The sequence below is a fragment of the Pleurodeles waltl genome, chromosome 7, assembly GCF_031143425.1.
Source record: "Pleurodeles waltl isolate 20211129_DDA chromosome 7, aPleWal1.hap1.20221129, whole genome shotgun sequence".
Taxonomy (NCBI): Eukaryota; Metazoa; Chordata; class Amphibia; order Caudata; family Salamandridae; genus Pleurodeles; species Pleurodeles waltl.
The window spans coordinates 439,293,776-439,307,985 of NC_090446.1; the positions used below are offsets into that span (position 1 = coordinate 439,293,776).

The window sequence follows — 14,210 nt, forward strand, 5'->3', positions numbered from 1 at the left end:
GAATTGTTGATGGCGGAAAAAAGTTGAAGAGAACATAATTGCAGATTAAAGAGGAGAAGACCCTGAAGATTAAATCATATGGTTCAACGGCCAAAAAGATAGAGTTATATTTTCCATGAGTCTAAAATGATGATAATGGTTCAAACTTAGAAAGCACTACAGTATTCCTATGGACCCCCAGATCGTATTGTATACTAAGGAAGTGTTGATGAGAAGAGAGAACTTTTGACCAAGGACCAAGCAAATGGAATTACAGATAAAGGACGCAAAGAACAAGAATATGATTGTAGATTAAAAACAGTGATGAAGATGGTGAATCAAAAACTGAATATCAGGAGGATGGACATTAAACTTAGAGCAGCAGGTATAGTAGGTATAGTTGAAGTAGACCCACAACCTTCATTCTGTATTCAACCTTGCATCTTTCTTCTTGCTGCTGTATGCAGAAAAGGCTATTTAGTGGCATTTAGAACTTTACAGATAATTATAAATCGAACCAAGTTGGGCACTGTAGATTAAGTGCAAATGTCAATATGATAGAACTACTATCTGGGGGCAGAGAGATCTCAGGCACAAGATTGTGAGTTGAGATCAAAAAAGCCCAAAAATAAATAAATGCAGTCTAAGGGCAACAAAAAACGTGCATGTTTTTGCAGAATAAATGAAATCCAAGACCATAATACTGTAGACTGAGGACAGGTAGCTCAGGTGGATGGCACTCTACACAGAGGATAGACTGAGGGTAATGAGAAAGAGTATATCAATGTATATGGAGGACAGGAAACTCAAACATAGCACTGTGCACTGAGGTTTGGATACAGGCTGGGGACAAGGTGATCAAGAAGAAAAGGAAGATAGACATATAAATTGTAGATCTTAAATCATCAGGGATAGAATTGCATCCTAAGGATAGAAACACAGCTGAAAGACGGACTGTCTGATCTGTTCCTTACTACAATATATGTCGATGCCTACTTTGAAGTTGTGATGTGTGCGTTATCTTACATTAAGGAAGGTTTGGTCTGATCCCTGGTTTAATAAAGAGAGTGTGAGACAGAAAGAAAGGCATATATACGGAAAGAATTACTCTGATAATCATATAGTCCATTAATTAGCGCTGTGTTCTCCTTGTGCTGAGGGTGATTGGTGGATCATAGACATACAAACGGACTACTTAAGTTGGTAATTACTGATCAAGTGTTTCTGTCCTTAAAGCTTCTTCAGAATCACTGCAAGCAGTACTCCAAATCCATACATAGATGCTCCTGCTACTCTCGCTGGTAAGTGTCCTTCTATGACTCATATCATTGCTATGTTTCTAATCTGCCTTTTGTTTGAATCTTGTGATGTATCATAAATTTCTACTTCGCTAAAGGTATAGGAAAGGAGACCCATAATGAAGATGGTGACTTATACGTGAATGTGGATCTGGGGAAATTCGAAGAGGATCCCAAGAAACTCAGGAAGAAGTCTATAGAGTCTGATGACTCTCTCAATGTTACCTCAGAAGGTGAGTGAGGTAGCCTGTCGGCCAAAGTACCCCTTCTGCACCTATGGAGCTCCCATTCACTATATGAGACCTTGTCTTTAGTAGTGAGAATTGCTTCAATAGGCACAAGGCAACATTTCCTACGGAGCCTGCCCCAGTGCTATAGTTAATAAGTCCCCCTCTTTAGAAATTATGGGCTGATCTAACTATAGCCTCAGAAACCTTTACAGTCAGGATCCTATTGTGTGTACCAGCGAGGTCTTTCTTTATAGCCACAAACCGGTCCTTTAATGCCACAGTGCCATCTTCCATAATAAAAAGGTCCTCCTGTGTAGTCATAAGGGTTTTCTTTATAACCCTAATGCCCTCTCTATGAACACAAGGTCCACTATAGAAGCTTCCATTTTTTATGGCCATGATGATCTTCTAGAAGCATGTAGACCACTGTTATGGCCACCGAAGGCCAGATGTACAACCTTTTTTAGCTGTCACAAAAGGGGAATCGGGCAGTTTGCTACTGCTAAAGAGGGTTTTAGCATGTATCAACTGTATTTAGCTAGTCACAGGGGCATGCACGATTGTTTTGCGACTGGAATGCAGTTGCAAAACAATTGCAGTTCACTGCCTACTTCAAGTAGGTAGTAAGCAAGTTCCAAATCAGAAGGGGTCCCCAGGGGACACCTTCCCCCTTGTAACTGGCTGTGAAAATGTTTTTTAAGAGCAGGCAGTGGTCCCACAGACCACTGCCTACTCTGAAAAATAAAACTGAAACGTTTCATTTATATTTTTGAAATGCATTCTGTTTTCCTTTCAATAAAACAGGCTGAATTTCAAAAACAAAAAACTGCTTTATTTGAAAGCAGTCACAGACATAGTGGTCTGCTGACCCAGGCAGGTCAACATCCCTGTGAGTGGCGGCCATTCCCAATGGGTCACAAATTGCGACCTGCCTCATGAATATTAATGAGCCAGGTCCCTTGTGACCCATTTAGTAATTGCAAACATTGTCTGTGACACTGTTGTACATAAGCTTTTGTAACTTGCAAATTACAAGTCACTAAAAATCGCAATTTGCGAGTTGCAAAAGCTGACAGTCGTACATCTGGCACCAAGTCCTCTTCCTGAGGGCTTTTCATTAGTCACAAAACCATTTTACATAGCCAAAGCGCTTCCTTAATGCCACACATCCCTCTGCAGTAACAGATGCTACCTGCAGCGTTGCCTTGTCCCTGGGGTTTTTTTGTGCCTGAAAATGGTTAATGAACAACAGGATCTAAGATCACAGTAGGACGTGATGAAGGGCATTCAAGGTTGCTTTTATGGTTTATCTTTGAAGAATAATCATCAGTCAAAGCACCAAGGGGACTAGTGGCATGTGAAAGAGAGTTATATTAAGCATGGCATGTCATGAATCACGGCAATGTCTTTCTTGTGGTTGCCAGATGTGCAATAGCTGCCTGGCTAAGAGCCAACAGCAGAAAAATAAAACAATACTTAAATATTGTTTTATTTTTCTGCTGCTGGCTCAGCTAGCATGTGAAGGGAGGGGTAGGGCTGGGCCACAGGAGGTGGGAGGGGGGATGACAATGGAGTTCACTAAGTGTGCATGTGTGTTTGGATGGCCTAAGAGGGCCGGCCAAACACACATGCGCACTTAGGTTTCTCATGCCCGGCTGTTTACACAGCCGGGCTGGAGAAACTTCACAGGCCCCAGCGGCAGTCTGAGATGCTCAGACCAATCCCGATCTGCTTTCATGCTAGCTTGAGCATGAAAGCAGCACCAGGATTACTGGGGAGCCTATTCTGGTGTGCCATAGAATGCTGGGACACCAGAACAGGAAAGGAGAATGAGCGAGGCAGCAGGAGAGGACGGTAACAGCAGCGAACGGTAAGTCTTTTTTTAAAAAAAAGATATTCCACACCCCCATCCTCATCGTCCCACCCCCACCCATCCCCTTGATATTTGCGGCAGCCACCGCTGGTGTCCTTCATCAAAGCAGAATCTTCTGTTTCCTATGCTGCATCCCGCCAAACAGGCATAATAAAGAACAAAATAGATACATATCATACATACATATCATATCCTTATCTGTTTTATAGTTAACTGAGATCGCATGGGCTGTGTAGATGTTGATTTCAAACTCCGGAATTTGTTTGGGTTTTCTTGGTGCTACAAATGGGCATGCAGGCCAAAGCTAGGAGCCATTAACATACGTAAGTGGCCTGCCATAGATGCTTGATGGCTGGGAATGTTTTTATAAGGTCAGACCTGGTATCTTTGTGATAATCCAATGATTGCACCCTGTGACAATAGAATGCTCAAAATTTAGACAAGCAAAATAATTAGTTTAGCGAAATAGTTGGTGCTTTCCTTTGAGAGAGGACTCTACCTCCCAAGTAACGGTTAGAACAAGCAAAACATGGTCAATAACTGGGATGACAGTCTCCTTCATTACGGTGCCCAGACCCAGAAAGGTAGAAGAGTAGGACAGGGTCTAACCATTTCAATCCCTGCTTGTTGATCTACCAATATCATTCTACTAAAATACTTTTCTACAAGCAAATTAGGGCACCTGCAGTAAAAATGTGTAAGGAATACACAATGTCTCTACCATTTGTGTAACAAAGGTCTCTGCAGCCCCACAGTGCGGGCAAGGGGGGCTCCTGAGCTCCAGAGGCCCCCTCAGCACAGCACATGGCCTGAATGAATCCCCAGCGGGGATTCTGTGCATAGGGGCCCCTTCCAGTTTCATCACGCCACTGATCTCCACCATCGGCTCAAATTCATTCAGTTAGGTGGAACTCTGTCATACAACCAAGTGAAGGTGGAATGCTTGAATTCATCTCAACCACTGGCTTTCAATAGTGGCCATATCCCAATCCATCATTTCTTGCCCACTGTTCCACTCTAGACAGACTATTCATATACAAATCAGCTTTCATCCTCCTACTTCAGGAGGAACAAGCTAGCCCAAAATGACAGACAAGGCCCCTCCAGACAGATAAACAAGCAACCGCAGACCAGTTCTGGCATACTTAGTGCCTGATTACGAGTTTGGCGGTTGGACTGCCAGACTGCTAAGGTGGCGGTCCCAAATAGACCGCCGAGTTGATGGTCTCTCACCAGCTGTATTATAATGTTACTGCTGGCCCAGTGGCAGTGTACTTGATGGCGGTTGACCAGCAGGGGATGCGGTCAGCAGTACAAGGTATATTTTACATTTGTGTCAATGCAAGTGTATACATTTTTACCAAAAGGTGCACATATGCAAAAATACTTTGTGCATGTACCATTCCATTGCTGGAAACTGGGCCATATAGGCCCAGTCCAGTCAGTGGCAGAAAAATGCTAATTGTACTTCCCTCTATTTTTATTTTTTTTAGTGGTGAAGTTGCTGCCATGAAGGGGGGCCCTGGACAAAGGGGCCCACATTGGAAACTGTAGGGAAAAGAAAGAAATGGGGGAGATAGCACCCCATTTCCTTAGATTCTGCCATCTCGATGCAGGCGCTCTCTCCCGCTAGAGTCAGCTCAGGGGTACAGCACATCGTGATGTGCACGGCAGCCCCCTTGTCTATACCGCCCTGTGACAGCTGCTTTTTCCCAGTCGCCGTCAAGGTGGTCAGCGGATGGCTGGCGGTGACAGATGGACTCTGGCGGTTTCTAGTTCAGCAAACCGTCCACATCGTAATACCGCGCTCAGACCATCAATACTGCGGTGGGCAGACAACCGCCACTGCCATGGTGACCACCAAACTCATAATCAGGGCCTTAGTTCTCATCAGTGAGGTATAGCTTGGGTCCTGTGCCACCTTCAAATAATACACACAAACGGGATGAGAGGAATGCTTGCAAATAGTCTAAGCACTGGAAATCGCACAGTGTAGCATTCCAATCCGTTGTTTTTTGCCTATTGTGCCACTTAATCCGTGGGCCTCACTTGGCAGTTCTGGGATGATGATTGTTCCCTTAAGAAGCAATGTCAGTACTGATTTGCATAAGGTGGGCCTCTGTCTAGAGTGGTGCAATGGGTGACAAATGAGAGGTTGGAATGCTACCCTGAATGATTGCCTGTGGTTAGACTTTTGCAAGTGTTCCTTCAGTCACCTTTTGTGTGTTCATTGCACTTTGAGATAAAACATCTAGTTTTAATTATGTTTTTATTGAGGTTTAGTACCAAGCATACATGAAATACAACACAATGGCGGTACAACATCATAGACAGAGTACATATGAAATGTGCATCTGTGTGAAAAGCTTACAACAGAGTGGTCAGAGCTACAGTCATTGAAAAGTATACATTGTCCACTTTAAGCAAAGAGACACTGTCTTGCTGGATGAGTCATAGCAATCCATGATAAGGGATCAAAATATTGTATCAGATGTTACTGATAATGCAAACATACAAACACAAAAGGAAAAAAATAAACCTTGTTTCTTCATACATAATGCAAAGCTTTGCATACTATTCAGTATCCATACCTTTTGTCATTAAAATTGGACGAGAGCTGATAGCCAGTCCTGGTGGGGGAGGATCTGTGCCTCATGCATTTGTGGGCAGTGTGTTATTTGTAAATTGTCAGGAATTAACTGGGCAGAGTTGACTGGGTGAGGTGTGAGGAGGGGCAGGGGAGGTGTGATGTGTGGTTGATGCTTCTGTAGTGCCAGGGTCCTGGGGCCCTTCAGTATCTGATAGGAGGTAGTCACGTAGTGGCTGCCATATGTCCCTTGGTCTGCAGGCAGGGGGCTGTCGGGAGGCATATATGTCACTGATGGTGTCACAATATGCTAAACTTTTAAATCAGTCTTTGACTGTGGGTGTGCGTCCACTGCCTCAGTGTATTACAGTTTTACGCTTTGCCAAGAGGAGAGCTATGGCTCTGAAGCATCTGACGCTTTTCGGAAGGTCCTGTATGTAACCTAGCAGTGCCAGGAGTGGGTCTGGATTGAGGGGAATCATTGTCATCTGAGCCAGCCTGGAGAAAATCTCACTCCAGTAAAGGGTAATGTGTCTACATGTCCATGCCATATGAATAAAATCTTCTCCCGCAAGGTGGCATTTGGGACAGTCGGATGATCTTGTGTGATCAAATCTATGTTGATCATTAGGCCTGACATAAGCCTGTCTAAAAAATGTAAATTAAACAAGTTTATGGCGATGATTAGGTGATACCAGCCGAGTTTCAGCGCAGCAAGCACTCCATATCTTATCTGTCAGAGGGCACCCCAAGTCTGTTTTCTATGAGTCACAAAGTTTTGCGTCACATGTAGGGAGTAGGGCCAAACTGGCATGATACAGTCCCGACACCAACCAGGTTCCACCATGGTCACCTATCACTAGGGTCAAGGGAAGAAATGTATCCAGCGCAAGTAGGTATGTTGGGATAATTGCTCTCAATGCTCAGTGTACATGACGCATTATGAAGTTGTCCATGCGGGTGGCAGCAGCAAAATGGGGATCAGTGGAATGCACAATGGTATGGCCATCTGAGTGCGTTTCGCCAGGGCTTCACAAGTGAGAGGGAGCCAAGGGTGATCAACCACTGGTATTGATGGGGAGTAAAGTATCAAAACCCCTAGTTTATGCTGGTGTTTCCACCATGCCCAGCACGTTGTGAATAAGGGTTACTATGGGCCTGATTCTAACTTTGGAGGACGGTGTTAAACCGTCCCAAAAGTGGCGGATATACCACCGACCGTATTACGAGTCCATTATATCCTATGGTACTCGTAATACGGTAGGTGGTATATCCGCCACTTTTGGGACAGTTTAACACCGTCCTCCAAAGTTAGAATCAGGCCCTATATGTCTTGGGATCTAGTGGGATTCCCTTAGGAAGGATGGAGGCCAGAGGTGTTGGTGCAGAAAAGTCCTTCTCAGGTTTGGTGTAGGCAAGTCTGGCATCTAGGTGAAACCAATAGTATGCACACTGACACTGTGCCGCCAGGTAATAAATGTGGTACCCCGAATCTGCCTCTTTAATAGAGGAACAATAATGTGTCTCAACCTATCTGAGGGTGTCTGCCAGCCCAGATTAACTTGAGGAGCAGGCCGCACAATGTGTTGAAGAATATGTTGATTAGTGGGATAGGGATGTTTAGATGAAGAAACCAGGGTAGAATCAACATTTTTATAATCACTATTCGCCTGGCCATCGACAGAAGCTAGTGAATCCAACGCTCCACCTGAGTAGTTAATGCTTCAATAGCAGGACCATAATTCAGTCTCACCACCTGCTCTTTATCTCCGTGTATGAACATTCCTAAATACTAGACCGCATTGTTGCACGACTGCAGTGGATACTATCACTGAAAAGGTGCAGTAGCAACCATGAGGGGGAAGATTTCAGATTTCGACCAATTGATCTGAAGGCCAGAGAGGCATCCAAAATTAATTACCTCTCAAAGCATGGGAGCTAAGTTATCCTTCGGATGACTTACAAACAGCAGTACATCATCAGCGCAGGGTGGGATAAGTAGAGGGCCTGTGCTAAACTGCAGGCCGTGGTGTATGGGGGCTACTTGGCCGTGCCTGACCAATGGGGTCCATAGCTATTATAAAAAGGTAGTTGGGATAGAGGGCAACCTTGTCTCGTGCACCGCGATACAGGAAAGGGAGGGGATAGGGAGCCATTGGCTCTGATATGCACTGTAGAAGTGGTGTATAAAAGCTTAATCAACAATACCAATCCAGAGGATACCCACCCTGTGTAGGGTAGGATGGAGAAAAGGCCATTCTAATTAATCAAACACCTTCTCTGTGTCCAACAAGGCTACCACAGCTGGGTTGTTGGAAGTGATCCTATTAAGAACGGAGAAGACGGTTCACAAATTAAGAGAGGTGGAATGGTGGGAAGCAAATCCTGACTGTGCAGGGGAGATTATCTGCTCCATTAGGCGGGCAAGGCAGTTTGTGAGCCCCTTAGCCAATATCTTGTTGTCAAAATCCAGGAGCGATAAGGGCCTATAAGATCCACAATGTTGCCAGTCTTTACCAGGTTTGAGGAGCAAGTTTATTACAGTTTCCCACAGAGATGGAGGAAGGATACCGGTTTCAAGTGACTCAGTATACATGGATAGCAGTCGAGGACCGAGACGGTGTTTGAAGTGTTTGTAGAATTCACCGGTGAATCCAGGCCTGTGGCCTTAGATCTGCTTAGGGAGTCAATACCCTGTATAATTTCCTCACTCTATATTGGTTGGCTTAGGAACTGGCCATGGGCAGGGGAGGCCACACTATAGGTATAACTTCCAGATAAGCAGACAGTGCTGTCATATCTCTGGACAACCGGGTGACATAGAGGTGTGTAATATTGAAGGAGAGTGTCAGTATGGCCTTGTTAGAGGTCACCCATCCTGACAAAGTTCGTCAATATAACCGGAACCCCTCAGGGGGTCGCAACAGGTTGGCCAAAGTGCATCCTGGGCATTCACCCTCTCCATATCTGCGGGCCCTGGCATATTTCACTAAAAACAGGACCTTTCAGCTAGGTCACAGTGTTCCGTGAGTAGTGCAATGTGCCTAAGGGTCTGGGGAGCATTATTTTGGTGTGCATCAGTCAATTCAATCTCAGTCAGTCCCCTTTCAATTTGTGTCATTGCTCTACGCAGATCTCTCAACAGTCCTGAGTGTTTGGAAATGGAAATGCCTCTGATGTACGCCTTAACTGCCTCCCAGACGGCAGCTTGCATGGTCACTGAGCCCTCATTAAGCCAGTAATAATTGACTGCCGCTGTTTGTAGTTTAGAACAAAAAAGAGCATCTTGTAGAGCCAGCATGGGTAATCAACATTCTCTCTCCAGGTTGCTCTCAAATGGAATGTGTAGTGTAAAGAGAATTGGGGCACGGTCCGAGAGGGTGTGAGCTTGGTGGTAGGCTTCACACAGCCAGCTTCACAATATCGCGGATAGAAAACAGTAATCAATGCGTGACCATGTATTGTGAGGGGTGGAGTAATGGGTATATGCGAGTGCCAAGATGTCCTTCAGGAGGCAAGCATTTTTAAGCAGGTTGGTGTCACATATGTCATGCAGAGTCTGAAGTGTTTATGGCTTGCCGGCCAGAGATCGCCGTGGTGTCTAGTGTTGCATCCATCAATAAGTTGAAGTCCCCTCCCATGAGTATGCGGTCCAAGTCCATACACTGAATCTGTGCATGTGATACCTGGAAACATTTGGTTGAGTCTATATTAGGGGCTTAACCCCTTCGCTGCCAGGCCTTTTCCCCCTCCTGTGCTGAGCCCTTTTTTGGCTATTTCGGGCAGTTCGCGCTTACACCCTCATAACTTTTTGTTCACATAAGCTACCCACGTCAAATTTGCGTCCTTTTTTCCCAACATCGTAGGGATTCTAGAGGTACCCAGACTTTGTGGGTTCCCCTGAAGGAGACCAAGAAATTAGCCAAAATACACTGAAATATATATATTTTTTTTATTGAAGGCAGCTCGTGGTTTTTTCCCTGAAAATGGCACCAACGAAAGGTTTGCGGTGCAAGATCACCATCTTTTCAGCTTTCAGGAACAGGCAGACTTGAATTGGAAAACCCAATTTTTCAATACAATTTTGACATTTTACTGGGATATACCCCATTTTTACTGTTTTTTGTGCTTTCAGCCACCTTCCAGTTAGTGACCAGAATGGGTGAGAAATCAATGCTGGGACCCAGAAAGCTAAACATTTCTGAAAAGTAGACAAAATTCTGAATTCAGCAAGAGGTCATTTGGGTAGATCCTACAACTGTTTCCTACAGAAAATAACAGCTGAATTAAAATAATATTGAAAATGAGGTGAAAAAAACTGCCAGTTTTTTCCACGTTTTACTTTGTAACTTTTTCCTGTAATGTCAGATTTGTGAAAGCAATATACCGTTACGTCAGCTGGACTCTTCTGGTTGCGGGGATATATAGGGCTTGAATGTTTATCAATAACTCAAGGTACCCAGAGCCAATAAATGAGCTGTAGCTTGCAATGGGTTTTTATTCTATACCGGGTATACAGCAATTCATTTGCTGAAATATAAAAGGTGAAAAATAGGTATCAAGAAAACCTTTGTATTTCCAAAATGGCCACAAGATAAGGTGGTGAGAAGCAGTGGTTATTTGCACATCTCTGAATTCCGGGGTGTCCATACTAGCATGTGAATTACAGGGCATGTCTCAAATAGACATCTTTTTTACACACTGCCTTACATTTGGAAGGAAAAAATGTATAGAAAGACAAAGGGCAATAACACTTGTTTTGCTATTCTGTGTTCCCCCAAGTCTCCCGATAAAAATGGTACCTCACTTGTGTGGGTAGGCCTAGCACCCACGAAAGGAAATGGCTCAAAACACAACGTGGACACATCACATTTTTTCACAGAAAACAGAGGTGTTTTTTTCAAAGTGCTTACCTGTGGATTTTGGCCTCTAGCTCAGTCGGCACCTGGGGAAACCTAGCAAACCAGTGCATTTTTGAAAACTAGACACCTAGGGGAATCCAAGATGGGGTGACTTGTGGGGATCTGACCAGGTTCTGTTACCCAGAATCCTTTGCAAACCTCAAAATTTGACCCAAAAAACACTTTTTCCTCTCATTTCGGTGACAGAAAGTTCTGGAATCTGAGAGGAGCCACAAATTTCCTTCCACCCAGCGTTCCCCCAAGTCTTCCGATAAAAATGGTACCTTCCTTGTGTGGGTAGGCCTAGCACCCACGAAAGCAAATGACCCAAAACACAACGTTGACACATCACATTTTTTCACAGAAAACAGAGGTGTTTTTTACAAAGTGCCTACCTGTGGATTTTGGCCTCTAGCTCAGCCGGCACCTGGGGAAACCTAGCAAACCAGCACATTTGTGGAAACTAGAAACCTAGGGGAATCCAAGATGCAGTGACTTGTGGGGATCTGACCAGGTTCTGTTACCCAGAATCCTTTGCAAACCTCAAAATTTGACCAAAAAAACACTTTTTCCTCTCATTTTGGTGACAGAAAGTTCTGGAATCTGAGAGGAGCCACAAATTTCCTTCCACCCAGCGTTCTCCCAAGTCTCCAGATAAAAATGGTACCTCACTTGTGTGGGTAGGCCTAGCGCCCAAGAAAGGAAATGGCCCAAAACACAACATGGACACATCACATTTTTTCACAGAAAACAGAGGTGTTTTTTACAAAGTGCCTACCTGTGGATTTTGGCCTCTAGCTCAGCCGGCACCTGGGGAAACCGAGCAAACCAGTGCATTTTTTAAAACTAGACACCTAGGGGAATCCAAGATGGGGTGACTTGTGGGGCTCTGACCAGGTTGTGTTACCCAGAATCCTTTGCAAACCTCACAATTTCACCCAAAAAACACTTTTTACTCTCATTTCGGTGACAGAAAGTTCTGGAATCTGATAGGAGCCACAAATTTCCTTCCACCCAGCGTTCCCCCAAGTCTCCTGATAATAATGGTACCTCACTTGTGTGGGTAGGCCTAGCGCCCACGAAAGGAAATGGCCCAAAACACAACATGGACACATCACATTTTTTTACAGAAAACAGAGGTGTTTTTTTATAAAGTGCCTACTTGTGGATTTTGGCCTCTAGCTCAGCGGGCACCTATGGAAACCTACCAAAACTGGGCATTTCTGAAAACTAGAAACCTAGGGGAATCCAAGATGGGGTGACTTGTGGGGATCTGACCAGGTTCTGTTACCCAGAATCCTTTGCAAACCTCCAAATTTGACCAAAAAAACACTTTTTCCTCTCATTTCGGTGACAGAAAGTTCTGGAATCTGAGACTAGCCACAAATTTCCTTCCACCCAGCGCTCTCCCAAGTCTCCCGATAAAAATGGTACCTCACTTGTGTGGGTAGGCCTAGCTCCCACAAAAGCAAATGACCCAAAACACAACGTTGACACATCATGTTTTTTCACAGAAAACAGAGGTGTTTTTTACAAAGTGCCTTCCTGTGGATTTTGGCCTCTACCTCAGCCGGCACCTGGGGAAACCTAGCAAACCAGCGTATTTTTGGAAACTAGAAACGTAGGGGAATCCAAGATGCGGTGACTTGTGTGGGGATCTGACCAGGTTCTGTTACCCAGAATCCTTTGCAAACCTCAAAATTTGACCAAAAAACACTTTTTACTCTCATTTCGGTGACAGAAAGTTCTGGAATCTGGGAGGAGCCACAAATTTCCTCCCACCCAGCGTTCCCCCAAGTCTCCTGATAACAATGGTACCTCACTTGTGTGGGTAGGCCTAGCGCCCACGAAAGGCAATGGCCCAAAACACAACATGGACACATCACATTTTTTCACAGAAAACAGAAGTGTTTTTTTTACAAATTGCCTACCTGTGGATTTTGGCCTCTAGCTCAGCCGGCACCTATGGAAACCTACCAAAACTGGGCATTTCTGAAAACTAGAAACCTAGGGGAATCCAAGATGGGGTGACTTGTGGGGATCTGACCAGGTTCTGTTACCCAGAATCCTTTGAAACCTCAAAATGTAACCAAAAAACACTTTTTCCTCTCATTTCGGTGACAGAAAGTTCTGGAATCTGAGAGGAGCCACAATTTTCCTTCCACCCAGCGTTCTCGCGAGTCTCCCGATAAAAATGGTACCTCACTTGTGTGGGTAGGCTAGCGCCCACAAAACCAAATGGCCCAAAACACAACGTTGACACACCACATTTTTTCACAGAAAACAGAGGTGTTTTTTTACAAAGTGCCTACCTGTGGATTTTGGCCTCTAGCTCAGGCGGCACCTGGGGAAACCTAGGAAACCAGTGCATTTTTGAAAACTAGAAACCTAGGGGAATCCAAGATGGGTTGACTTGTGGGGATCTGACCAGGTTCTGTTACCCAGAATCCTTTGCAAAGCTCAAAATTTGACCAAAAAAACACTTTTTCCTCTCATTTCGGTGAGAGAAAGTTCTGAAATCTGAGAGGAGCCACAAATTTCCTTTCACCCAGCGTTCTCCCAAGTCTCCCGATAAAAATGGTACCTCACTTGTGTGGGTAGGCCTAGCACCCACGAAAGGAAATGGCCCAAAACACAACATGGACACATCACATTTTTTCACAGAAAACAGAGGTGTTTTTTACAAAGTGACTACCTGTGGATTTTGGCCTCTAGCTCAGCAGGCACCTGGGGAAACCTAGGAAACCAGCACATTTTTGAAAACTAGAAACCTAGGGAAATCCAAGATGGGGTGACTTGTGGGGATCTGACCAGGTTCTGTTACCCAGAATCCTTTGCAAACCTCAAACTTTGACCAAAAAAACACTTTTTCCTCTCATTTCAGTGACAGAAAGTTCTGGAATCTGAGAGGAGCCACAAATTTCCTTCCACCCAGCGTTCTCCCAAGTCTCCCGATAAAAATTGTACCTCACTTGTGTGGGTAGGCCTAGCGTCCACAAAAGCAAATGACCCAAAACACAACGTTGACACATCACATTTTTTCACAGAAAACAGAGGTGTTTGTTACAAAGTGCCTACCTGTGGATTTTGGCCTCTAGCTCAGCCGGCACCTGGGGAAACCTAGCAAACCAGCGCATTTTTGAAAACTAGAAACCTAGGGGAATCCAAGATGCAGTGACTTGTGGAGATCTGACCAGGTTCTGTTACCCAGAATCCTTTGCAAACCTCAAAATTTGACCAAAAAAACACTTTTTCCTCTTATTTCGGTGACAGAAAGTTCTGGAATCTGAGAGGAGCCACACATTTCTTTCCACCCAGCGTTCTCCCAAGTCTCCCGATAAA

At 44.6% G+C, this 14,210-nt stretch overlaps 1 protein-coding gene across 1 annotated transcript in view; it reads left to right on the forward strand.

Moving 5' to 3' along the window:
• The window catches only part of LOC138246886 (uncharacterized), a 727,672-nt gene that overhangs the window by 304,263 nt on the left and 409,199 nt on the right, over positions 1-14,210 (forward strand). The window contains exons 6-7 of the mRNA XM_069201635.1: positions 1,216-1,280; positions 1,376-1,510. Of these exons, the coding sequence (XP_069057736.1) occupies positions 1,216-1,280; positions 1,376-1,510 (200 nt within the window). The remainder of the gene's footprint in view (positions 1-1,215; positions 1,281-1,375; positions 1,511-14,210) is intronic.